At 38.0% G+C, this 27299-nt stretch overlaps 1 protein-coding gene across 11 annotated transcripts in view; it reads left to right on the forward strand.

The window, feature by feature from the left end:
* The window catches only part of scel (sciellin), a 76914-nt gene that overhangs the window by 17823 nt on the left and 31792 nt on the right, over window positions 1-27299 (forward strand). For 3 of the 11 annotated variants that reach the window (XM_043691428.1, XM_043691424.1, XM_043691422.1), the window contains exons 2-12: window positions 1191-1291; window positions 4137-4233; window positions 5300-5371; window positions 6097-6162; window positions 8216-8290; window positions 9809-9874; window positions 11094-11192; window positions 15551-15616; window positions 23976-24011; window positions 25539-25586; window positions 26054-26113. In XM_043691428.1, the coding sequence (XP_043547363.1) occupies window positions 1234-1291; window positions 4137-4233; window positions 5300-5371; window positions 6097-6162; window positions 8216-8290; window positions 9809-9874; window positions 11094-11192; window positions 15551-15616; window positions 23976-24011; window positions 25539-25586; window positions 26054-26113 (743 nt within the window). In that variant the 5' untranslated portion in view covers window positions 1191-1233. The remainder of the gene's footprint in view (window positions 1-1190; window positions 1292-4136; window positions 4234-5299; window positions 5372-6096; window positions 6163-8215; window positions 8291-9808; window positions 9875-11093; window positions 11193-15550; window positions 15617-23975; window positions 24012-25538; window positions 25587-26053; window positions 26114-27299) is intronic. The other 8 variants (XM_043691423.1, XM_043691425.1, XM_043691426.1 and 5 more) reach the window with 8 other exon arrangements.

A 27299-nucleotide genomic window follows, 5' to 3' on the forward strand; every position in this document is an offset into this window, starting at 1 on the left:
GGTCGGTGTAGATGGGTTGTACTGAAGTGTCTGTTTCCGTGCTGTACATTTCTATGACTCTGTGACTCTATTTGCTTTCCCAAAATGCAGCACCTAACATTTATCTAAATTAAACTCCATCTGCCATTTCTCAGCCCATTGGCCCATCTGATCACGATCCTCTTGTAATCTGAGCTAACCTTCTTCGCTGTCCAATACACCTCCAATTTTGGTGTCATCTTCAAACTTACTAACTATACCTCCTATGCTCACATCCAAATCATTTATATAAATGATGAAAAGTAGTGAACCCAGCACTGATCTCTGTGGAACTCCGCTGGTCACAGGCCTCCAGTCTGAAAAACAACCCTCCACCACACCCTGTCTTCTACCTTTGAGCCATTCTGTATCCAAATGGTGAGTTCTCCCTGTATTCCATGAGATCCAACTTTGCTCACCAGTCTCCCATGGGGAACCTTGTCGAACGCATTACTGAAGTCCATATAGATCACATCTACCACTCTGCCCTCATCAATCCTCTTTGTTACTTCTTCAAAAAACTCAATCAAGTTTGTGAGACATGATTTCCCATGCACAAAGCCATGTTGGCTATCCCTAATCAGTCCTTGCCTTTCCAAATACATATATATCCTGTCCCTCAGGAGTCCCTCCAATAACTTGCCCACCACCGACGTCAGGCTCACTAGTCTATTGTTCCCTGGCTTGTCCTTACCACCTTTCTTAAACAGTGGCACCACATCAGCCAACCTCCAGTCTTCCGGCACCTCACCTGTGACTATCGATGATAAAAATCTCTCAGTAAGAGGGCCAGCAATCACTTCCCTAGCTTCCCACAGAGTTCTAGGGTACACCTGATCAGGTCCTGGGGATTTATCTACTTTTATTCATTTCAAGCCATCCAGTACTTCCTCCTCTGTAATATGGACATTTTTCAAGATGTCGCAATCTATTTCCCTACATTCTGTATCTTCCATGTCTCTTTCCACAGTAAATACCGATGCAAAATACTCATTTAGTGTCTCCCCCATCTCATGCTGCTCCACACAAAGGAAATACTGCAGTTGTCATTGTAAATTTGATATGAAGTAATGTGTTCCTCGAAACTGTTTTCTATGATTAATAGATAATAACAGAATTTAACGGATAATAAATGAGGAATTTTGACTAAATTTTGCTTTATTTGCTTCTAGGTGAAGCTGTTGAAGAAGACAAAAGAAGTTCAAATCTTTAGAAATGGCACTATTGAAAAAATTAACAGAATCTTTCTCAGTCAACAAATCCAACCAAGCAGGTTTGTAAGTTTTGATATTCGTTTTGCTGCCAATACATATATAAACCATAGTTTATTCATGGATCTAATATAATTATGTGAGGCTGAATATATAATATCACAATTGTCCTCCAATTAATGTCAGCAGGACTGTCATTGAATGAATAAGTAATGTCATAAAGCATTTAGGAGTTAGAACAAAGGAGCTATTATTTAATGGATAATGTGAGCAGTGATACACCAATAACCTCATTACCTGTCTCTTCAGGTATTCTTATTATTCCCAGACCACAGTTATGTCAGGGTACAACTAACACATATTGCCCCTATTATAGTGAGATGTATTTTGCAAATAAACCATAATAAAATCGACTTTTTTACTCCTGTTTTTCTAACTTATGTGGAAACCTTTGTCCACTGGCATATTGTTACAGAACCAAGCTGTTACAAAATGATCAAAGAGATTCCAATGATTATATTTCCTGTCTTATGAAATCAGCATCCAAAGCTTCTCCCTTTCAGTCTCTGGGACTTTCCTTGTATTTAGATACAATGATCAAGACTCAAAAGGAGTCAATAATGTTTGTTTTAGGAATTGTAACAGAAAGAGCTATTATTATTATTATTATCATTGGACAAGTTAAAATGGCACCTTCCATAATTACTGGCAGGATCATTTATTTTGAGTTCAGAGCAATTAATTCTCAAAAGTAAAGGAGAAAACATTCTCAAAGGTTACCTATTTTTGCATGTTTAATTCCTGAATTCATTTCTCCAGAATCGGTGACAATGGTCGACATGTTCAAACCCAAGTGATGCATTTCTTCAATGACTCTTTGTGTCATACTTAAAATTGAATCCAATATAATTGAACTGAAAACAAAAATTGACTTGCTTTAGATGGGTGTAGTTTAATGTGTGAACTGAAATTCAAAGATTTAGAACTTATGATGGAGGTAAAGTCAGCATAGTCCCACTCTTTCATTATACAGAGACAACCGGTTGTGGATTAATCTGAAGGTCACCATCCTTTATGTGTGAGGAGAGATTGAGAAGGAGAGTTCTTTGTGGTAACCTTAGCCAGTGCGCAGAATTTAATCCATGCTATTGCCATCCTACATCACTCATCAGCCATCCAAGCTAACCAAGTCCTGTTATGGTACAGTTTACAAAGGGCTGGTTGTATCCCATATGGAGTAGTTCTTTAGCTGGACTCAGAACTGGTTAGAACCAAAATGGAGTAGTTCTTGAATTGGCCCAGATTATCTGGTCTCTGGATAATCGAAGACCCTGCAAGATGCACTACGGAATCTCTTGGAAAGCCAAGTGCTAGAACTCCATGGGAATCACCAGGCAGTGTAATCTTCCAATGGACACTTCCTCTGCTCTCCAGCACTTTCTGAATGTGTCTCTGATTCTGAGTTAGAGTCAAAACTCTGTGAACCGTTCTGGATAGTTGCTCAGAAACTGTTAGAAAGTAAAAATCCTTCTCTACCTCCTTGACAATTATATGACTATCCCCCTGATATTTCATACCAACTCTCTCCCAACCACCATTTCCCCACCCTGACTAACTATCCTTTACTGTTGCTGTGATGAAACTCAGGTCAATCCCCATGAATACCCCCTAACCATCCTTACTACCCCTAATCTTCCAAATCACTCTATAACCTATCACCCTCTCCACATGTCACTCTACTCAGCTGACACTGCGCCCACCTATCCCTCCACCACCCTACTCCCTTTCTCACTTGTATTATCCATTCAAAACCTGATCCAACCTATTCCCTCATCTGCTTTACCCCCTCACGTCATTAATTTATCCATAGTACCCCCTCACTCACTTATCTCACTGATCCAACACTCTTATCCATTGTCCCCCAACCCACCTATGCCCTAACCCAGCTTTCCCCTCTTGCTTAATTAATTTACTTACCCTGCCCCATTATATGTTTACGTTCTCATGTACCTCTTCGAAAGAAGCTTTGGGACATTTAAAATTACCAGAGTATGACAGTTAGTGTTGTAAGAAGGGACTAGGGCTTATATTCATCCTCTTTTCATGAAAAAAAAGCTCCATTTCAGGTTGACTCAGAATTTGGAGAAGAAAGGATAGAAGTCCCAGCCAGAAACATGGAACTTGTGTCCCTGAGAAAAGCAGGAACCAAGTGCCAATCTGATGGTGGTTGGGAGATTTAGGCAATTGATTTTGGAAGAGGTGCAGTGCAGAATTGCTGGAATGATACCAAGTGCTGAATAGATTACGTTTTGAAAATGGATTACCCAAACTATTCACCTGGAAATTCAAGATGAAGGAATGATGCAGATGAAATGCTTAGATTGCTAAGGATTTGAAAGGACAGGTAGAAATTATTTCATTTGGTAGGAGAGTTCTGAAGAAGGCATCAACCTTAGGATTAGAACTGGACTACTCAAGAGTGAAGTTAGAAAGCATATGCAAAGAAGAACATATGCACTAGAATTGGGATCACCCTCCTAGAATGAAGGTTTGGAGACTGTCAACTGATAATTTCAAAACTTGGCTTGCTAGATTTCAGTTATATATTAAGGGTGACAGTACAAAAGCAGGGAGATGGAGTTAAGAGGTAGACAAAGCGGGATGTGTATGAAAGTCAGAATGACTATGTCCCTTTGTTCGACTAAGAGAGGAGAGATTGCAAAGTAGAACAGGAAAAAGATAGGGATAAAAGTAGTTTGCTGTAAAAAAGGACCTAGATGGGATTCACCCAATGAGCAGAATGACTTTTTCCATTTCTACGTTGTTACTTACTGATAGATTTTCTACTTTCATCTGTGATATTGCTTTCACCACAGTTGTTTACAGATCATAAAATTTCAATTTCAGATGAAGGCAGGGACCAGGTTTTACGGGAAACAAAAAAGAAAACTCGTTTAATGAGTGATGAAGCATGGATTAAAAACAAACCATCAGATGAACCACAGTGAGTGTTGAACCACATCCTTAAAATCAGAATTGGAAAGTTAAAGGGACAATTGTTTCACAATGTGCCACAGTCAGTTTATTAATCTGCTTGAAATGAATTTTAATTAATGATTGTTTGAATTGGGTGAATAGTGGTGAATCAGCTAATCTCTTTCCAACTCTTTTTGTTTGGTCATGATGATGTTTTAAGTTGTTGTTAACATGAGGCTTTCAAGTAAAATGTAATCAATTCGACTTTGCTTTAACAGTTAATGAGCAAACTACCAAAATTTGCTCACTTCCTTGCTGAAGTTTCCAGTCTATATTTATTAGTACCACCTGGTGTACTCATTCTGTGTTTGTTTGCAATGTCCATTCCAGTCTCAATGTAATAATTTAATTACTGTATTCTGACATCTGTCATACCCTGCCATTGGGCAGGAAATATGTTGTTTAATTTCATCCTTTACCATGCATTTCTTTCATACCTCTCACAAGCCTAACCAAATACTTCCATTTCCATCTTCTTCACAGCTCCTTTAATATGATTGTTGGACTCATAATCACTTCTTACTTTAAGTGGATTTTCTACTTATCAGTTCATAGAGTTCCTACAGTGTGGAAACAGGCCATTTGGCCCAACAAGTCCACACTGACCCTCCAAAGGGTATCCCACCCAGACCCAATCCCCTACCCTAATAGTCTACAGTTCCCCTGACTAATGTACCTAACCTACACATCCCTGAACACTATGGGCAATTTAGCATGGCCAGTTCACCTAACCTGCACACTGTTGGATTGTGAGAGGAAACCGGGGCACCCGGAGGAAACCCACGCAGACACTGGGAGAATGTGCAAACTCCACACAGACAATCGCCCAAAGCTAGAATCAAACCTGGGTCCATGATTCTGAGAGGCAGCAGTGCTAACCACAAAGCCAACTGTTCTGTCATTTGTTACCTGACTGTTTCATAGCAAGCACCAACATCCTTTCCTCCATCTCAATTGTTGTGTTGAGGGAGTGTTTTATTTTGAATTCTGTAAGCATACACACTTAATAAAACAAAATTATTCTTGATTAACAGGCAAATGTCAACTGATGTCAACTATGGCAAAAGTGTACTAAGCCGAGTTAAATCTAATGAAGCCCTGAACAGGTAGAAACAATCTTCTGCATTAAAATTTGTTCTGCCTTGCATATCTTATATAAGGATAAGAGGACAGATCATAGAAATACAGGAGATAGGAGCAGGCCATTTGACCCCTCAGGCCTACTGTACTATTCAACATGACCATGAAACATAAAGTACGCTTATTTAAAGCATTTCTTTGCCTAAATTCACCAGGCATGGTTATATTGAATAATGCAATACATTTATTTAATTCTTTTATTTAATTCTGTACAAGCAGAAAATAATTTATATATTAAATAAGAATAAATTGTTGCTTTATTTAAAAAATGTAAATTCATGTCTTGAATAAATTTCAGCAAACACAGAAGGGAGTGCCCTTTAATGAAAATGCACTTTTCTGTATTTGGCATGATCACAGTAAAACACACAACATTGCAAAATTTTGTATTCACTATGCTAATTACAAAGCACTCTAGTCTCAATCAAGTTGAATAGGTTGTTTCTCTTAAGTCACTGAAAATGTGTTGCTGGAAAAACGCAGCAACACATTTTCAGCTCTGATCTCCAGCATCTGCAGTCCTCACTTTCTCCTGTACCTCTTAAGTCATTCGGTTGATCATGCACTTCTTAAATTCTGCATTTTTTTGAGTTAATTCCTTTTAGCTTGGCTTGATGACATGAAGTACATTGCTTGTATCATATTTCTACCAACAGTTTCTGAGTCTGCCTTGTTTGTCTTGTTTACACAGTGATTCAAGTAAGACAAGTGGCCTGAAGTCAACAACAAAGGCAGATACCATAGATGGACGAAGAAGGTGTGAATTTATCAAAAGATTTTTCAAGAATCAAAAAATACATTGCTGTTTTTGTGTGTTTGATCAATGTTTTATGTTAATATAGTTTGCCAATGTAACTAATGAACAACAAAGAATTTAATTTAAAAGCAGGGCTATTGTCTCATGAATTCACTTTGTCAAGTTGAATGAGTTTCTACAGATTCCCACATGGAATTTTAAAATATGCCATTCCAACATGAAAACTTGGAACAAGTCCAATCTTTTCTACTGAAACTATGACTCCACTGGGTTAAAGGTCAAACAAAATTAATGCTGACTTCATTCTGTGTCCAGAATATCTCATTCTCCATCCATTTTGAAGTGAGCAATGCAAAAATTAATCCAACAAAGTTGTTAGGTTAACACATTTCTAAATGTCACAATTTAAAATTTTACAGCATGTAGCAGACAGGAATTTCCCAGAACTGAGTTACAATGCTGATGTTCTTTCTTGACTGTTGGAATATACAGCTTGAAAATAATCATACAAGAGCATGTTTAAGATTAGGCATTCATTCGTGGCTAGTCTGGCAAGATAGCATAAAGAAGATCTAGCTTTGAAGTGAAAGTCTAATTATGGGTTTGGATAATTAAATTCCAAGTTGACAACATTTGTAGTAATAATTTCAACGTGTAGCGATAGGAGCAAAAGAAATGTGTACATTTTGCAACATTATCGACGGGAAAGTAAACATGTTTTTGAGCCTGATCTACACCAACCATATAATGATCTCAAATATAAGCCAACAAATGACATTGTAGAAATAGCTGGGTAGATGAAATCCCTTTGTCAATATTCTTTTATCATGTAGTAAATCTAATTTAAATTCAACTGTCATGAAGACAGTGGTAAATGTCCTGGAGTAAATACCATCCATCAAAACCATTAAACCCAAGCAAATGAATAAACAGTGATCAAAAAGTGAAACAAAAGTTTTTATATTTTCTATATGTATGTTAAAAATTGACAGAAGATGGTAATACTTAACTCCTAAAATATGCCACATTTCATACTATACAGCTCAGAAATGTTGGCAAGTAGTAAACAATATTTCTCTATAATACAACTTAAAACCATTGAGAAGATGAAAAAGCATTTTTGTTTTTGCAAATACAGTGCTATTATGTACAAGCTTTTGAAACAGGGTTGAATTCTTCTTCAATACAAAACATCGATGATAAGAAAGCAGCGTGAATAATGATCCAAATATCAAGTTTGCTTGAGCAAGGTCTTGTCAATCGAAAAGTTCAGTGAATGGCATCCATTGATTTTGTATGGAAACTTGAGTTAAGTGGACATATGGACATGAATAAATTATTGTGCTGACATGTGCATTTGGAGTCCAATGTAGTGATGATCAGAACTGAGGTCCCAGGGGAACAGAAGAAAGCAGTTGAACAGGACTTTTTCCAGTTCAGTACCCACTAAATTCATGATTGTCCTGCTATCCAATATGTATATAGTTGAAATTGAAACAATTCAACACCTTACACTTCTGTGACTGTGATCACTGGGTTAAACTACACATCTGAGTAATGCTCATTAAGAGACTTTAGATTCTTTGAACTGAATACAGTGAAATGGTGTTTGTATAATTAGTGTTGAGGTGTTTTTTTTATTTATATGGGCGTCAGTGATATTTTCAATGAAAAGAATGGTGCAATAAAAAACATTATGTATTGCATTAGTGATGCTTTATCAAAAGTGGAAAAGTGTGGTGCTGGAAAAATGCTGCAGGTAAGGCAGCATCCAAGGCGCAGGAGAATTGACGTTTCGAGGATAAGCCCTTCATTAGGAATGTCAGGACATTTCTTATGAAGGGCTTATACCCCGAACGCCAATTCTCCTGCTCCTCGGATGCTGCCTGACTGGCTGTGCTTTGCCAGCACCACACTTTTCGACTCTGATCTCAAGTATCTGCAGACCTAACTTTCTCCAAGATGCTTTATCAAAAGCCTAACTCGTTCCATCAAATGTGACAGAGATATTTTCTTTAAATGCATTTTAAGGCAGAATTGTTCTCTTTACCAGCAGTGCTTGGGTAATTAATGCTGGCCGTAACAAAGTTGTTCTCAGCCGATTCAGATCTGAAGAATTCCTGGACAGGTAGAAAAACTGGCGGTACCAAGAATAGTATCTGGCCACGAAACATTTCAGTGGTAGTGATGAATATGAATTCCAGAATTGATCCTAGCTTTCCCAATCAACTTGATTCAGTATAATTTCACTGGATGATTGCTTGCAAATCAGATTTCCTCCTTATTTCTAACCATTTAATGGAGAAAACCAATTCCTAGCCATACCTTCAATTGATGCTTGCTTGTTGATTTTTATCATTGTTTTTCATACCCTTTCCTTCTGTTCAAAGAATGTAACAGGAGTGATTGATTCCTTTTTAAATGAATTGAATATTGTTAAATATAAAATCTTTCAAAATTTGTAACATGAATATCTTTCAATTGCAGCACTTCGATTGTGAATGTTTGATCTTGTTTTTTATTGGTTAGGCTCAGGCTCAGGTGACCAAACATTTAGGTGAAAGTAGATAAAACAACTCAAATGCACAGTGAAAGTAGGTAAATCAGGCCATTAACCAGAAGAACTAGAATCTGCAATAATATCCAACCTGACACATGGTCTGAACCATTTCTTTGTTGACCTCCCCCACTTCCCCAACCCTCCCATTATAAGAATCTGAGTTATGTTCAAAAGCCCAAGATCTCAAGAAATATAAGGAGAAGGGAGGTGCTTGGAGCTAAGTCGCAGACCAACCATACATCATTGCATGAGAAATCTGGCTCAAGGGCTAAATGAGCTATTCATGTACCTATACTAAGATGTTTCTGGAACTACTCAATTTCAGCATCACCCATTAAATAATTCATGCTTCCTTGGTTGACCTTCCAAATCTGCCTCCAATTGAGGCCTTCTATTGGTCAATTAATGACCACTTAAAGGCTTCATCCCACTGCCACCGGGAGTAATCCGGCACTTCATGGCCCTGTCACATGTGGTGGGCTTGGCAAGTGAAACTGGGAGAGCCACTTTCCACATTGAGAGGGAGTGATCCCTCGATCAAAGGGAACAATTGTTTGGTCGAGAGACTGGATATCAGGAAGCTGGAGGCTGAGGCACACCTTTCTATACCCCTTTCCTCACAACCCCCACGCCCCACGATATTCACCTGTGGTGTGCGTGTCTTTGTGATTCTGGTACTTCAGATGGTGCCCTTCAGGCAACAGTGTCAGCCTCCTCAGTCGTATTGTTAAGTGCCTCTGGCTGATAACTCTTGATAGGTAGCACTCTGGGTCTTGATTTCAGGGGAAGGTTCACTGTGATCTCACCATTGCCTGATTAGTATGATGTTTGGGGAGTTTTCCCAAAAATAAAGTAGTCTAAATCTGTCAATGAATCTCCAATAGGCAGGAGAGACCCCTGAAGTCTCAAAAGGAATTAGCGTCAATGCATGAAATAAAGAAGATGAAGATTTACACCTGTCTGACATGTCGGACGTTTCCAACTTTTCAAAGCTTTTAGCATTTTTGGATTTTTGTTTTCTTAGTTTCATTGCTCCATAATGAATTAATATAAGCCATAATAACTATTGAATCTTCATTTGTATAGGGACAACAGTAGCACTACTGATCTCAGCACAACACAACGGTCTTCAACTTTGGGTAGACCTACAAGGTAAGATCATGACAACAACTGTAACTGTAGTGGTCATAGATAAATGAAAGAACATTATGAAATCTGTGGGTTGTATCTAACCTACAGTGGCGAACGGAATCAGTAGTGAAAGATCTAACATTGGGTTATTGGCAGATGTGGATTATATTGAAGTACAATTTATGAGAGTTAGGTAATCAGTCACAACATTTATAATGACCACTGGGAAATATGAAAGGTTTATTTTCCATCCTCACCACTCTTGGGACTTTATTCTTATTTGATGGAATAAATAATTCTTCAAAAACAAAAGTAAATTCAATTATCTTTAACTATTGCAGATTTAGCATGAAGCTGTAAGGAAGTGTTTGATGAAGATCATGAACAGGAATTAGCAGAAAAATAAAACTTACCAAGCCTATTCCACCACTTCACGTTTCTACTGTGACATGTCAGAAATGGCTATTGAGGGAAAATAACATCTGATTTAAATGGCACTTCTTAAAGTGTACTAGTCATTCTGCTGATGAATCCAGTCTGGAACTGAAATCTGGATACAGCAACAACAAAACAACTTGCAGATTTGGGCATTGCACATGTGCCATTAGTGCCTTTCTGACTAAGCCCTTTCTCAGTGTTGTGAGATGAACTTTATTGATCTTAAATAAATGTTGATTGTGACATATCAAGCTTCATCTAGGCGGCAATGATCATCCCCCATATAATCAGATGCTTCAAATTAATCTTTTCTATATCTCTTTGTTTGTCCACCTCCCTCTCCCACCTCTTTCATCACGTTTTAGACATATCCCACTCTAAACCATCTTCAGCATGGACTTAATTTTTTTTTGATTACTCTTCAGTTAAGGGCCTTTGACTTCCTTTTAGTTACTGGCACTATATAATTGCAAGCTGCTGTCATGCTGGTACACTAAATGCCAAGGTGGCAGCTCCAAAACAAATTGAGAGAGGCTTGTATAACTCTTATAACCTGCTGTGTTGCTTATTTTACAAGATTGCTTCAAAGGCATTTTAAACCAGCAAAGTAAATCGGAACTGTTTATTAGCGAGGGAAGTTTTGTGAATGTCTGGTTTTGAATTGTTACATTATGCTGGAGAGCCGATGTTTTATCAGAATAGTGAAGCAGGAGAAGAAGACTTGTATTATTGTAACCCCTTTGATATGTGCAATGTGCAATCAGAACTTTTGAGTAAATTTGTTTAGTTTTGTATGTTTCAGGTATAGAACTGTTCTTTTTGTTAGCAGCTCAGAGCCAACTCATGGGCTTGATAATAAAGTTGTGATCAGCCGATACAGATCTAAAGAAGTCCTGAACAGGTAGAAGTACCAACTGTGATACCGGCCAGAGTGAAGCTCCTGCAAATAACTGAATGCAAGAAATCACCTCAACATTTTCAATCACTTTTAAAATAGAGGTTCCTTGGAATGATGGAAGCATGCTGTTTGTTATGAATAAAGTGGGCCTGACAACAATTAGCTACTTGTGCTATATGCCTACATCACTGAATAATAAACAGCATAATATTCCCATTCCTAATAAAGATCATTTATACAACTGGTGCTTTTTGACAGGTGGACTTTAGGGTGTTTTCTTTTTAAATAAACTCTCATTTGTATATCAGCACTGAATTCAAGTGCATTGGAGCAAAGCTATATTGTTCCAGGTGGAGCTGCTATGCTACAATGGATAGCACTGCAGCCTCTGAGTCTGGTTCAAGTTATGTCTTAGAATTCAATGACCAAGGACAGTGCAGCCAAACAGATTGAGGACTAATTCCAACATGTGACAAGTGGTAACAAATTGGAGAGATTCTTGTCAGCCATGTGATAAAAGGAACTTGGATATGCATGTAAAAGTACATGTCGTCACAGCAATCCACTGCTAGAATGAATTGTGACATACCACTTTGAAGTCCCTGCACTGATCTAGTAACATATTGAGCAGTTTATGTTTTTCCTTTAAAGCTTAAGGGAGCTGGGTGATTCATGAGCAAACACATGAACTATGACTACTTGGATCTATAGTGGAGGCTAGGAGGGATTTGGCCAACCCAGAAACTTAGTGTTAATAGCTTATGTGCTAACCTAGTGCCTCCTTTCCCACCCTAAGTGACTTTTGAGAGTTTGGGAGGAGCTGAAGTTGTGGATGAGTGAACTTGCCTGTGACATGTGAACAGCTCATTAAGACCACACCTTGATTGCTTAAAAATTATCATAGAGTGGGCAGCCTTCAGCAGTTGGCTAATATAGACCCGCTCAAGGATGGTGAGAAAGTTGCTATAAAGAGTCTTAGTGGAACAGAGGAGGCTTATTCAATCATAGGAAATGTCCAAAACAGTTTTAAAACTTGCCAAGTTCCTACTCTATGCAGGTTTCATGTCCCCACCTATTTCTGAAATGTGAAATGTCTGCACTTTCCATTTCTTCAAACACAGAATTTGCTGGCCATTAGATCAGCCACAATAGTGACCTTTTGATTAGATTAGATTATATTACAGTGTGGAAACAGGCCCTTCGGCCCAACAAGTCCACACCGACCCGCCGAAGCGAAACCCACCCATACCCCTACATTTACCCCTTACCTAACACTACGGGCAATTTAGTATGGCCAATTCACCTGGCCCTGCACATCTTTGGACTGTGGGAGGAAACCGGAGCACCCGGAGGAAACCCACGCTGACACGGGGAGAAAGTGCAAACTCCACACAGTCAGTCGCCTGAGGCGGGAATTGAACCCGGGTCTCTGGCGCTGTGAGGCAGCAGTGCTAACCACTGTGCCACCGTGCCGCCCACACGGTGAGTCTGAACATGGTTTCCGTGCCGCCCACCTCTGAAGTGAGTCTGAACATGGTTTCCTTGTGATGCCTTCCTTTTCTCTTTGCGTGCCTTTTTTAGATCCTCCAACTAGCACTCGCCACCGTCCTCCAATAACGTTCTTCCCTCCTACCTAATGGTTCCATGGCATTTTCGGCTGCATATTCAATGTTACCACAAATTGTAATCAGTTTCTTATCAGATTGGAGAACAGTGTGGTCAGAGTTTTTCGTCACAAACACCAGTTGTATGAATTAGAATATCCGGATCACTGACTGTAAATCAGAATTTGCATTTCTTCTGCTCAATGTTAATTTGAAGTTCACAATAATGTTTTCAAGTGACATTTCCTTGTTGATTTGAGCAAATTCAAGCCAGTTACCTACTTCCTTTTAACAGGGATTTGCATGACATTGACTAATGATCTAAGCTGATGTCCTTGAATTGCACAGGAGCATAGGATGGAGAATGGGCTGTTTTCCTCTTCAGGATTATCTGCTATTTTTGTTAGCTATTGGAGTTTTATTGCTTATTTTCATATCTCTGCCTCTTCACATTTATTAGGGCCATTACATCTCAAGTACCTAGAACCCCTGTAAATTCTTGAGTTGATTTAGCACCTGTGGCTTTGTAACTACATTAATTGAAATGGTAAAGACATCTCCTTATGAATGACATGTATCGTGGGTGTCAGTAAATTTTGACATATTCTACATGAGCAGCCAAATTTACTTGAACAAATGCGCTGGCACAACAAAATGCTGGTGTTGCTGCCAAACACATCTCCCATAGGTGCAGTATTGAGCACATTAGTGATAACAGGCAGAAGCAAAATTGCTTAACTATGACAATAAGTCATGAATGTTTAAGCGATGATATCATGCAAATATTCTAAGCAAAAGAATTTGACAACGTTGACTGATTTTAAGCATTTGTCTGGCACTTAAAAGTGAAACAATATGGGAAACATACTTGGGATTTTAAATTTTCTGTACATCAACATAAACTTCCATACTTTGCAATGTCATGTAAACACCTGTAATTTTATCAATATTCATGTTTTATTATTGTCAATATTCATATTTTGTTGAACAGACTAATTCTATAATGCAGATTTTGAGCTGAAATTTCTGACAGCAAATACCCCCATTAATGCAGAAATTGAAGCCCTTTTAAGTTCAGAACCTGTGAGCTAAATTCTGTAGACATTGATAGCTGTCTGCCACAAATTTGTGAGTGTCAGAGAATTATTATAATAAAGGCAATGAGCTTAATTATTATTTGACAATGTGGTTTGACTGTGACAACAGCATCCCTTTGAGTTCATAATGTGGTAAACATCAATTAATTTTACTATCATTTTGTCTGGATAGCGAACCCAAAGTAAACTATTAGACAGAAAATAAAAGTTGTCACAGACTAATAATAAAACTGTCTTCTGAAAATACACGTTAACTTTTTAGTTAGTGGCTACAATTCAGCTTCAGTTTCAGCTCCATGTTTTTGATTCAGCTGGGTATCTTCAAATTTATTGAAACTGACATCACACAGATGAGAAATGTACATCATGTATATGCTTTTATTCACTCCTGGGATGTGGGTGTAACTGCCTGGGCCAGCATATATTGCTCATGCCTAACTGCCATGGAGAATGCGATGATGGGCTACCTTCTTCAAGTGCTGCAATTCTCAGGGTTTAGGGACACCCACAGTACTGTTAGGAAGGGATTTTGACATAGTGACAATGAAGGCACAATGGTATAGTTCCAAGTCAAGAGGGTTAGTGGCTTTGAGGGGAACCTACAAGTGGTGGTTTTCCCATATGTCTGCTGCCCTCATACTTCTAGACTGTAGGTGTTGTGGGTTTGCATTCACTCTCTATATACATATGTGATCAGTTACCTACCCTTGTAAGATAACAAAGATTCTTAATTGAAGCACTGTTAAACATTTTACTCAATTCCAGTCAAAGAGCTATTAGTGCAGATGGCCAAAAGGTTGCTCAAAATATAGGCTCTAATGATAACCTTAAATGATGAAAGCAAGATAGAGACAGAGGTTTAAGGAGGGGATTTTAGGTGTTAGGATCGAGACAGTTGAAGTTACAGCTGCCAATGATGGAGCGAGTAAATTCAAGAATATTCAAATGTCAAGTTTGCAGGGTTTCAGAGTTGAAGACTGTTACAGAGAAAGGAAAGAATGAGGTCATGGAGGGATTTAAAAGCAAGAATAAGAATCTTAAACAAGGCATTGCTTAATCAGGAGGTAATATTGATCAGTGAGCACAGAGATCATGGGTGAAAAGAATTAGGTGTAAGCTAGGACGTATTTTAGATGATCTCACGTGTATAGAGGTTAGAATTTGGGAAGCCTGCCAGGTGTTTATTTATTGTCGCGACTAGAGCTAACAGAGGCACAAAAGAAGGTCTCAGCAGCAGAGTGCTGCTAATACCTACTCATTGCAACATTCACTTGGTTTTAGCTAAAGCTAGGATTTTTGCTCCATTTAGCAATCCATTCTAAATAGCAATCATTCTATTCTCTCAACTTAACAGATATTAACATTTACTATGCTATATACCCCTGTAGGATCATTTCTCAGATGCCTTCTTTCAATTCATACAGCAGAGATTTTTACAGTACAATCGATTTTTGGCAAAGCAGAAAAAAAATCACATTTAATCAACGCTAAAATCTTTCCAATCAATATGCCTTCCAAATTTCATGGCTTCAAATTGTGCTTAGTGAGTTTTGACTGAGTTTTGTTCATAATTTTCATGCTAGTAGTGCTGAAAAAAAATACTGCTTCGTTTTCATGGTGATTGATTTTCTCGATATTTATTTTCTCTTGCTTTACACAGTGACAAAGGTAGCACTGACATCTTCAGCCCTACAAACAAATATTCAAGTTTGGAAAGAAAGACCAGGTATGTTGGAAGTTCAACAGTGTCACAGAATATATTTTCCTACAAAAAACGTTTACCATTATATTAGTTTATAATGAAACCAAATATTAATACTTTAGATCTTTGGAATGAGCATCAATCATTGGAGTTTGTTGTTAGACCTTTATCCAGTAGGTATGAAACTAGCACAAGAAAAAAATATTAAAATAAATTCCTGATTCCCATTTCTTTCACTTTTAATTGAGTTGAGCTTTATCACGAAATGTGATCTTCGTCATGAAGTGGATGAAATGTGCCAACATTGACGTATTTTCCATTAACTAATTGGACAATGTTGCAGGTGGCAAGTTTCTCTGTTTGGCTCATGTCAGATGCAAATCTAAGAAATAATAAAACTTTTCACAACTTTATGCTACCCAGAAGCACTTCTCAACTTTTGAGTTACTTCCCTGAAGTCCAGTCTCTGTTGTTTTATAAGCAAGTCTGGCAGTAAATGTACACAGACTTATGCCGAACAAGCATTAGTGAGATAAATGACCAGCTATAGGCACAGGGATTGCTGGAAATACTCAAAATCATTTCCAGCACATTTATTTAAAATTTCAGTATTGGGTTATGACCATCCACAATGCTCACTCTTGCAAATAGCCATTTAATTTGTTTTTTGGCCAACTGAATAGGAATCCTTTATGGAGCTGTTCTACAGGCATCTTGTTGAGACTATTTTTAACTCCTGCTTTGCCTCTGTTTCTGAACCTCTTGGGATGGGGTGTAGTTGGTTTGGGTTAAAATCTTGCCCCAATCCATATTAGCGTACAATGATTGCAAGATCTGATCAACAAATTCAAACTGTGGAAATAATTTGGAAGGCATAATCACTTGTCAACAAATAATTGTAGAATAATGTATCCCTTGCAAAGTTTGCCTTTTTCACATGAACAGTCAGTTAAAGTGATCAAAACAGCAAAATGGCGTACAATCATGAGACAAGCATGAATAGGATTTAGAAGACCTTTATTGCAATATCAGAGTTTGTTTGCAATGCTAATAAAATTCCCATGCCAGATTTCTCAAAGACCAGCAGAATGGGTAACGAAAACAGTGACAGTTATATAAAATATAAGTTGGAGATGAACGTAAGCTGTGAGAGGATGCCTTTGGAGATAACTAGTTTCAGACAGGCAAAATCTTGAAGAACAATTTAAGCAAAGTAATGGAACAGTTTAGTTGGAAGCAATGGGCAAAAAACATTATAGATTGAAGTAAAAAACATCCAAGTTTGTTGATCAAAGGCTCTGAAGCAGAGGCCTTCTTTGAGATAATTTGGACTTGCTATTTCCATTTTGCAGGCCAATATTATATTTACCAAATATTGAACCTGGAGGTGACAGAATTATGAGCTGGGCTGTCAATGGTAGACAGGCAGGTAGCCATTTTGATTAATGGGATGTTAGAAGTTCAACTCAAGTTAAAGTAAATATCAAGAGAACAGAAAGCCAAGAGCAATTTTTAAAAATAAGCAAATAAAATCGTAACATTATAAAAAATAGGAGGAGGAGTAGCAGGTCATTTGGCTCCACGACCCTACTTTGCATTTAATAGGATAATGGTTGATTTGATTGTAGTCTTATGGGAAGGCAATGGCCTGGTGGTATTATCACTGGACTATCAATCCAGAATCCTAGGTAATATTCTGGAGACACAAGTTTGAATCTTGCCATGGCAAGTGGTGAAATTTGAATAAAAGTCTGGAATTAAGAGTCTAATAATGACCATGAATCCATTGTTGATTGTTGGAAAAACCCAACAATCTGGTTCACTAATGTCCTTCAGGGAAGGAAATGACCATCCTTACTTGGTCTGGCCTACATGTGATTCCAGACCCATAGCAATGTGGTTGACCCTTCCCCGCTCTCTGGGCAATGAGGCATGGGCAATAACTGCTGGCCTGATCAGTGATGCCCTCATCCAGTGAATGAACTTTTTAAAAATGTAAATTTATTCAACGTGCTGTACAAAATACATTTATAATGAGACATTTTTATGTAAAAATGTCTCCTAATTTCAATGAATTATTTGAGATAACAGTTTTATGCTGGATGCTTTGTATTAATCAAGCATCCGCTTTAAATTTGCCATGTGTGTTGTGGACACCATGTTATTTAATTAATTGTGATATGACCAAGCTCAGAAAATAGGCTTATTAAATCCTTGCATCAGACTGAGTAGCATGTGAATAAGTTGTGAGATCTATTATTGTGGTCTTCTTACTTGAGGAGGGACAAACTTGAATTGGAAACAATTTAGAGAGTGTTTCCTACGCCAATTTTCTAGGATAAAGGTGCTGGCTGATGAGTAAAGGTTGAGCAAGTTGGGCCTCCATTCTTTATGGTTTTGAAGAATGTGAAGTGATCTTATGGAAACATACGATTTTGAAGGGCATGGCGGGGTACATGCTGAGAGAGTACTTCCACTCTCACAATGGAATTTAAACTAAGGGCTACTGTTTAATAATGAGGTCTCCCATTTAAGACACAGATAGAGTCATAGAGTCATAGAGATGTACAGCACGGAAACAGACCCTTCGGTCCAACCCATCCATGCTGAGCAGATATCCTAATCCCACTTGCCAGCACCCGGCCCATATCCCTCAAAACCCTTCCTATTCATATACCCATCCAAAAGCTTTTTAAATGTTGCAATTGTACTAGCCTCCACCACTTCCTCTGACAGCTCATTCCATACACATACCACCCTCTGCGTGAAAAAGTTATCCCTTAGGTCTCTTTTATATCTTTCCCCTCTCACCCTAAACCTATGCCCTCTAGTTCTGGACTCCCCCGCCCCAGGGAAAAGACTTTGTCTATTTATCCTATCCATGCCCCACATAATTTTGTAAACCTCTATAAGGCCACCCCTCAGCCTCTGACGCTGCAGGGAAAACAGCCCCAGCCTATTCAGCCTCTGCCCGTAGCTCAAATCCCCCAACCCTGGCAACATCCTTGTAAATCTTTTCTGAACCCTTTCAAGTTTCACAACATCCTTCCAGTAGAATTGCACGCAATATTCCAACAGTGGCCTAACCAATATCCTGTATAGCCACAACATGACCTCCCAACTCCTGTAGTCCATGCTCTGACATTGAGGAGGAACATCTTTGTAGAATCCTTAATCTTTGGAATTCTCTTCCTTAGAGAGGAGTAGAGTCTGGGGTAGTTGAATATATTTCATAGTTTCGTAGTAATGGAAGCAGTAGGCCATTTGGCCTGTCAAGCCTGCTCTGCCATTCATTAAGACCATGGCTGATCGATCCATCGTCACAGTTCCTTCTACTTGCATTATCCCTATAACCCTTAATTCCCATACCATGCAAAAATTTGAGGCTAAGTTAGGCAGATTTTTGATCCACAATAGAATTGCTGGTTTTAGAGGCCGGGAAGAAAGGAATACTTAAGGCTACAATTTGGATTACTAGTACAGTGATAATACTACTAGGCCATTGCCTCCCTATAAGACTTCAATTAAATCAATCATTATCCTGTTAAATGTTAAGTAAGAGCCAAATAGCCATTCATACTCCTCTTTTTTTTATATAATGTTATGACTTTACTCAATCAATTTTTAAAAAGTTACTCATGGCTTTCTATTCTTTTGATATTTAACTTAACTTGAGTTGAACTACTAACATCACATTGGTCAAAAAGGCTGCCCACCTTTCTACCATTGACAGCCCAACTCATGATTCTGTCATCTCCAGGTTCAATTATGCCATTACTTTCCTAGCGATCTTCACTCCACCCATAATCTTTAGCTCACCTAAGATTCCACTGCCCATATCAAAGACCGGTCACACCGACCCATCATTTTTGAACCCATGAGGATCAATTCCCCTCATGAGAGAGCCTAGGACCAGAGCGATTAGTCTCAGAATAAAAGGGAACCAATTTAAGACCGAGATCAGGAGAAATTTCTTCTCTTCAAGGGTTGTGAGTGTTTGGAACTCCTTGCCAAAGAGACCTGTAGGGGTATAGTCCTTGTGTATATTTAAGGCTGAAATAGATTGATTCCCCTTCTGATCAAGAATCTAGGAAAGTGGACGTGAGGAATATTTCAATCAGCCATGATCCTATTGAATGGCAGAACAGGCTTGAGGGGCTGAACGGCTTACTTTCTTTTCATCTTATGGACTGCCAATAGCTAGAATTTAAAATTTCAGTCCTGTATTTGAATCAGTCTATGGTCCCAGCCCCTTCTGTCTTTCCAATTTCCTCCAGTCACACAATCCCTCTTAAGGAGAGGCAACAGCCTGGAGGTATTATCACTGCACTGTTAATCCAGAGGCTCAAGTAATGATCTGGGGGCCCAGGTTCAAATCCCACCACAGCAGATGCTGGAAATTGAATTTGATCAGAAGAAATCTGGAAATCAGAGTCTAATGATGACCATGAAACCATTGCCGATTGTCAGAAAAACCTATCTGTTTCATTAGTATCCTTTAGAGAAGGAAACTGCCATCCATACCTGGTCTGGCCTACATGTAACTCCAGACCCACATGGTTGACTCTTAACTGCCCTCTGGGTGACTAGGGAAGGGCAATAAATGCATAGCCAGTGATGCCCTAATCCTGTGAATGAATTAAAATAACTTAATTCTTCTTCTAGTTACTTACGCATCCTGCCTTTATCTTTCCCACTGTTAGTGGACATATCTTTTGTCAGCTATGTTCCATACATTACTATTGCCTCAATAAGCTGCTATTTCCTTTAATACAATTCCCACAAAATCTCATGCATTTTCCATTTTTCTCCTGTTGGTGTCCATATTCCTTCAACACTGTCAATACCTTGGGGGCAATGTAAGAGAAATTTGAAAGCAATAAGTCTCCATCCACATAGCACGGGCTTACAAAAGATAGAAATTATGGTGAATATTAAATAAATAGATTGCTTTAAGCTTTTTAAGATGAAAGTGAGGCACAGAATAGATTACAACTGTGCTTGAATCATATTTACTTTTATAACTCAATGATGTGAGAACACTAAAAACCAATATTAACCTCATGACATAATTTGGCTGGTGCCACTCAAGAAGTTTATTTCCTTGGTACTCCTGGAGTGGCTCTTAGATTCTCTCCAAGTCTGGTTTTATGTTTCTTTAATATAGCTGTCAATGTATTTAAAATTAATGGATATATAAAGGTGTTATAATAGCACAAGGAATTTAATGGAAATGTATTATGAAGCTGGGTAAAATTAAGAAATTGACCTCTTAGTTTTCTGATATAACTTGGCCATCAAGTCAGTTTACCGTGTACCACCACATATTATTGTCTCAATTCAGTTTCTGGACCTTTGACCTTTGCTGTTATTTTTAGAAGCTTTGACCACTGAATTAACTAACAATAAAACCTGCTGAGTGTAACTTTGACTTGGAGATATAATGTACAGCAAACGATATTGGATCAGTTGTCCATTTTACATCTCTCCTAATTTTATTATCCTAAAATTATCGGTGAGTTAATCCATTGAACAAACTTAATTAATTATTAGCTCCTGGTGTAATTAATTCTGAACAATTGTTGTGTAAAAACTCTCAAACCACTAAGTCCTTGGACCCTAGTATGATAAACAATGAGGGAGTGCCAAGTTTGGAGATTAATTAAAAAACTTCAAAAGCCTCTTGTAGAACGTAATTGAAATTGGATGCATGAAAATTCATTAAATCATAATTCTTTATTATTACTTGCTTAACCATTATGACCCACTGTTATCATCAAGACTAATCTGTTTTTTTTCTAAAAAGCTATTGCCTGCAAACAAAGTGGGACATGGCATTTTCCACTTGTTAAAGTAAGCAGCTAAAAGTCATACTGTAATTTAAATGGAGTTCAGGTACTCATGCTATAACAATGAAGCTACTTCCCCTTTGGGGTGCATAATATATAGCAAGTTAAAAAGCTCATGCATGAATTTATTACCACAGGCATCAACTGTGGTTAGGCTTTGCAAACATTTCTCTGAGCTACCTTTTGGTAAATCATTTGCACAATTGCTAATGTTGTATGTGAGACTAAACTAAGTCTGCACCTCATCATGAGATGGGTTTGTTGCCGTTATCTTCCTTAAGGGTAGGACTCTGCAGGGCCTGGATGGTCAAATTTGTTTGAAGAAATACACTTACTGCTGTAATAGAAGAGGCTCTTAAACTGAAGAAGATAGAGTTTATTGTATTTTAGCAATTGATTACATATTACATTAATGCAGTAAATGTTACTTCAGAGACTGAAGAGAACTTGGATTTTACGTTTTACTCCTTCAAAGCCCTAAACCGCTCTGCTAACAAATCCATACAACATCATCATTGTGGGTGGTGCTTAAGACACTCCATCGTACTAACCCTTTCAGGCCCTTATATCCCCTCTACATTTTGAGAAGAATCTTGAAGGATTAAGCAATAGATAATAATTTTGGGTGAGTTCTAAAGAATGGAGTCTTTGTCACTGAAGAATTTAACTTTCTTAACGAAAGGAGCAAGGTGTTCTGACACAGTGAATGGTGTCCCAGCTTCCAAGAGAGAACTTCTGGGTTCAAGTCTCAACCGAGGCGTTGATGGTCATGGAAGGTATTTTTATTAGTTAGCCAAACCAGTTGAATGTTTGCAAATCCTTCCATTGTTGCAGTCCAAATAATTCAACAGGTAAATCAGGTTTGGAGGAACACCTCTGTAGAAGTAAAACTTTACATTTTGTGAGTATTTTTGGAATCAGATATGGTATTATGGCAGATAAAGTTAAAATCAAAACAGTAATTTATACAAATTTGTTTGGTGAGTGAAATAAAACCTTGTAACTGGTTTAATTTAAATAAAGTAAGGTGTGTTTTTAAAAGATGTCACATTCATACACACTCAGAACTCACAATCGCCAGTCTTCTTAAAGATTACACCAGTAAAACATTTACATTATGTAGCATCTTCCCACTTCTTTGTCTATACTGCTCCTGCCAGGAATAATAGTATGGCGTTTTCATAATTTAACCTGACAGTTTATTTTCACATCGAACCTGTATTAGATTGGCAATTGAATTTAAGGATTTCAAATTACATTAATTGCGTTAAATTAGTTCATATATTTCTAATTCTTTATCTAGGTTAATTTTAATCCCTGAAGTCTGAAAATAACACATTGATATCAGAATCTCATTGATTAGGGTTGTATTAGGTTAGATTCCCTACAGTGTGGAAACAGGCCCTTCAGCCCAACAAGTCCACACCGACCCTCCGGACAGTCACCCACCCAGACCCATTTTAGCTCTGATTAATGCACCTAACACTATGGGCAATTTAGAATGGCCAATTCACCTGGCCTGCACATCTTTGCATTGTGGGAGGAAACCAGAGCACCCGAAGGAAACCCACACGGACACAGGGAGAATGTGCAAGCTCCACCCAGACAGTCGCCCAATTGAATCTGGGTGCCTGGTGCTGTGAGGTAGCAGTACTAACCACTGAGCCACCGTGCTGCCCCTCCACTGAGCCACCCTGCCGCCCCTCCACTGAGCCACCGTGCCGACCCTCCACTGAGCCACCCTGCCGCCCCGCATTGTAAAGATCTTTACACCTAGATTCCACTTCGAGTGTTACCCTCCGCAGTGTCAAGAGAAAATAATTTGTGATTTAATGTTATTACATAGAAAAATAGAAGGAGCATGCTGCTTGGCTCTTCAAACTTGCTCTGTCATGCATGCCTGATCAACCAACTCAGCGCCTAGTTCCTGCATTCTTCCCATACTCTTTAATCCCTTTTGCCCTGAGAATGAAGTAACTAACTACTGAGTACATTTTCAAACAAGTTTTCTTTTGTATAGCATCAGTAAATTAAATTGTTTGGTCTTCAGATTTTATTATGATTTGGAACATTTCTCAATTATTTTGTTGGAATGGCTTACCAACCAGCCTTATGCAGGCTTTCCAATTTATTGCTATCCTCTCGGTTTAACATCTCTGATGAGATTAAGAGTTTTACTCAAACAGTTATTGAATATGAGAATTTTCAATATGAATAAAACATTCAAATATAAGACCAGCTCTGAAATGACACTGAGTGTAGCCCTTAGATTATCCACTGACCTTCACTATGCCTTGTATCATAAATCATTTACTGCATCATATGAGCAAGATTCTGAGCTGAGCAGTTGATGAAATGGGCTCAAATGATTTGGGGCTATCATCAGTTACACTTTTAATAACAATAGGTAATGATTCTGCAACTAACACTTTAAGTTTATCATCTAAATGGTGCTTTTCATATTGAAATCAATGAAATTGTTCTGAAGACATTACTGGACAGTGTTTATTTTTTCTTTTTTGTGCTAATTGCAGGACCCCTTCATACAAAACAGAGGAATTGCCAAAGATGTGAGTGTTTTTTCTTGTTATTTCACAACACATAAGTTAAAATGTGTTAGGCTGGGTTTTGCAGCGATAAGGATTTGGGCGTGGGTGGGCAAGTTGGCTTTCCCTAGGGCTATTTAATGACTAGTGGGCTGTTAATTGGTTTGAGGCAGTTCGTCCTCCATCATGTGGGAAAAGGTCCCACCTCTGTAAGCAGCCTGCCAAGTCAAGTGACCTTTGGTTTTATGGTCCCTATAGTGCCACTGGGAGCAGTGATGAATGTGATAGATTTCAAATTCAAAGTGAAGTGAGGGGCACAAGGAAGGCAACAAACCATGGTGGGAAGATATTAGAGTGGGCCTCTGATGAGGAGGGGGTACTGTAAAAACATGCACCCACCTACTTGACTGGCCATCTATTGGCAATTTTTAAAAATGATTTTGAATCTGCTTCCCCTATTTCCCATTATTTTCTGTGCCTCCTATAATGTAAAGGCTTAATGTTAAACATGTCAGTAGAGTATCTACATCGTCAGTCAAAAAGTGTGGTGTTGGAAAAGCACAGCAGCTCAGGTAGCATCCAATGAACAAGAGAGTCAACTCTCTTGCTCCTCCAATGCTGCCTGACCTGCTGTGCTTTTCCGTCACCACACTTCTCGACTCTGACTCTCCAGCTTCTGCAGTCCTCACTTTCTCTTTCCTACATTATCAGTGAGGTAGGGTCACATTTCAACAGAGTCTGCTGATAAATGGTTGTATGTGAAGCCTCATGCTAAGCCAAGTTCTGCATATGGTCAAAACACAATAAAAAGTAAAGGAATAAAGGCAGAGTTTACCAACATCTCAAACTCTCCAGTCTCTATCAATGGTAGCTATTGACGCAACAAAATAATGATTACTGATGAAAGGCTCCTGCCCAAAACATCAATTTTCCTGCTCCTCAGATGCTGCCTGACCTGCTGTGTTTTTCCAGCAATCTTGGCACAAAATTAAGACCCACAATAATGATGCAGACTTCCTGGTTCAATATCATGGACAAACCTACATATTCAGCATAAAATACTTTCACTCAGTTTTTAATTTATACATCAAATGCTGTACAATAATATTCTGTACAATAATATATTTTCCAATTAATGATAAGTACAAAAGTAGCCATTCAGCCTCTTGGGCCTGTTCTGCCAGATAACTAGGCTGTGACTAATATCATTATTGCAAACCATTACTGACCAATATATAATATTACCCAACAAAAATCTATTATCTGATTGGTGGAAGATTCTATTGAGCCACCATCCTCAATCATTTGGGTGATACCACTCCAAGTTTCTACTACACTTTGTGAAGAAGTGCTTCAGATTCACTCTTGGATAGGTTGTCTCTAATCTTAACACTATTCCTACCTAGTTCCACATAAAGAAGTGTTCTCCAATTATTTTTTTACTCTGCCATTGTTTACTCATCTTTGAGCTTTTTCAAGTACGTTTGAAAATTGAATTAAAACTTGAAAATGCAAAAATGTTTTTCTCTAATTTCAATTTTGTCTTTGAAGGACAATAATTACATCTGACACAAAAACTGAAAGTCCAACCAGCAAGGGGTAAGGCCACAACTTTAAAGTTTTACGGCATCTTTCATTCAGCTGAGGTTGTGAACAGCTTTAATTCTATTTATAATTATTCATAGTGAGACAGTTTCTATTGCAAGCCATTATTGACCAATATAATATTACCCAACAAAAATCTATTATCTGATTGGTGGAAGATTCTATTGAGCCAGCATCCTCAATCATTTGGGTGATAATCACCCAATTCTAGTACCTATGCAAAAATTATAGCGCTTAAGTTTGATATGGTAATCTTTGATTTTAGCTTGCATACCTTAAAAAATAATCAAGTCAGGATGGACCAATGAAGAATTGAACACTGTACAATGTCCATTCGAAGTTGTGGAAGTAATTGTTTCCAGGGTCAGAGATTCAGAAAGTTCAACTTCAAGGATTATCCTACAATTCGAAAATGTTTTATGCAATGTTTCAAAGATAGCTTTGTTTTTCTTCTTTCTTAGCCAACTGAGCAGGCCCAGTCCTGATGGTCAAGTAACAACACAGGAAAAATCACCTACAAAGTAAGCATCAGGATCTAGTTGTTTTATAATTTATTTCACAAAACTTTAAATATTTTCAAAGTGTTTATTTTGTGTTTTGACCCTCAAATGTGTACACAAAGCTGTAGGGCATTCTGGGTAAATACATATATTGAATTGCAGGAGCAGTTCAATATATGTATTTGGTTTTCATTGCTCGAGTTGCAAGTGTCTTTGCATTGCTGTTTCTATAATTAATAGCCCCTTAGAGCATGGGTAATATCACAAACCCATATCTTATCTTCACGTTACCGAAAATCAACACAGGCTTTGTTTACTTTACAACTGTCAACTTGTAACAGTTATAATTCAAAACTATTATAGTTGTGGCCCAAACATTTTTATCGGACGTCTGGACAAAATGATTTTCTGGGACCAGAAACATTGAGACATTTTGTTTTTGTGGCAGCACAGCAGTATATACCTCAAAGCCTTGTTGCTACAGAAGTCCAAGTCCATGCTCATCTTTCCAAAGAACTGATATATAAAAAAAAAAGTTCTGGGAATTTTGATTTAGAATTAATTGGTAGAACTACTAAGAGGAACACTTCCCAAATCAATCAGCCCATCAATCATAGACAGGAGAGACCAATAAGGGAAAATGACAGTTCATGAAAAAGGAGACATATTGACAAAGTTTTCATCTTGCACTCATCAGGACATCAGGTCAAATGCAAGAATGCCAAATTTCAAATGACTACAACAATTTATATTACAGGACAGCAGATTTGGCAATTCAAAGTTATTAGCAAAGGCATTGCCATAGATGAAGAAAGATGAAACAATAGGCACTTTAGGTTCCCTTTTCTTCAATGGTTAAATTGTTGTGATCAATTGAGGTTGAGTACTCAGTAAGATAAATGCAAGATAAATGCAAAATTTGGATTTGAGTGTTAAAGTGCCAGAGCTTAGATGTTAAATGTTACCCACAGACAACAATTTAGCAATTCCTGATTATATTATTTCATAGTCATTGCTCATTTTCTTTAAGATCTTTTTATTTCATAAATAATTTCTCCAGTAAAGAGAACTAATGGTGTGCCACAAGGATCATTGCTGGGTCCACTGCATTTTTGTCATTTTTAAAAATAATTTGAATATGAACATAGGAGGTATAGTTAGTAAGTTTGCAGATGACACCAAAATTGGAGGTGTAGTGTACAGCAAT

This window comes from Chiloscyllium plagiosum, chromosome 6 (genome assembly GCF_004010195.1).
Source record: "Chiloscyllium plagiosum isolate BGI_BamShark_2017 chromosome 6, ASM401019v2, whole genome shotgun sequence".
NCBI lineage: Eukaryota > Metazoa > Chordata > Chondrichthyes > Orectolobiformes > Hemiscylliidae > Chiloscyllium > Chiloscyllium plagiosum.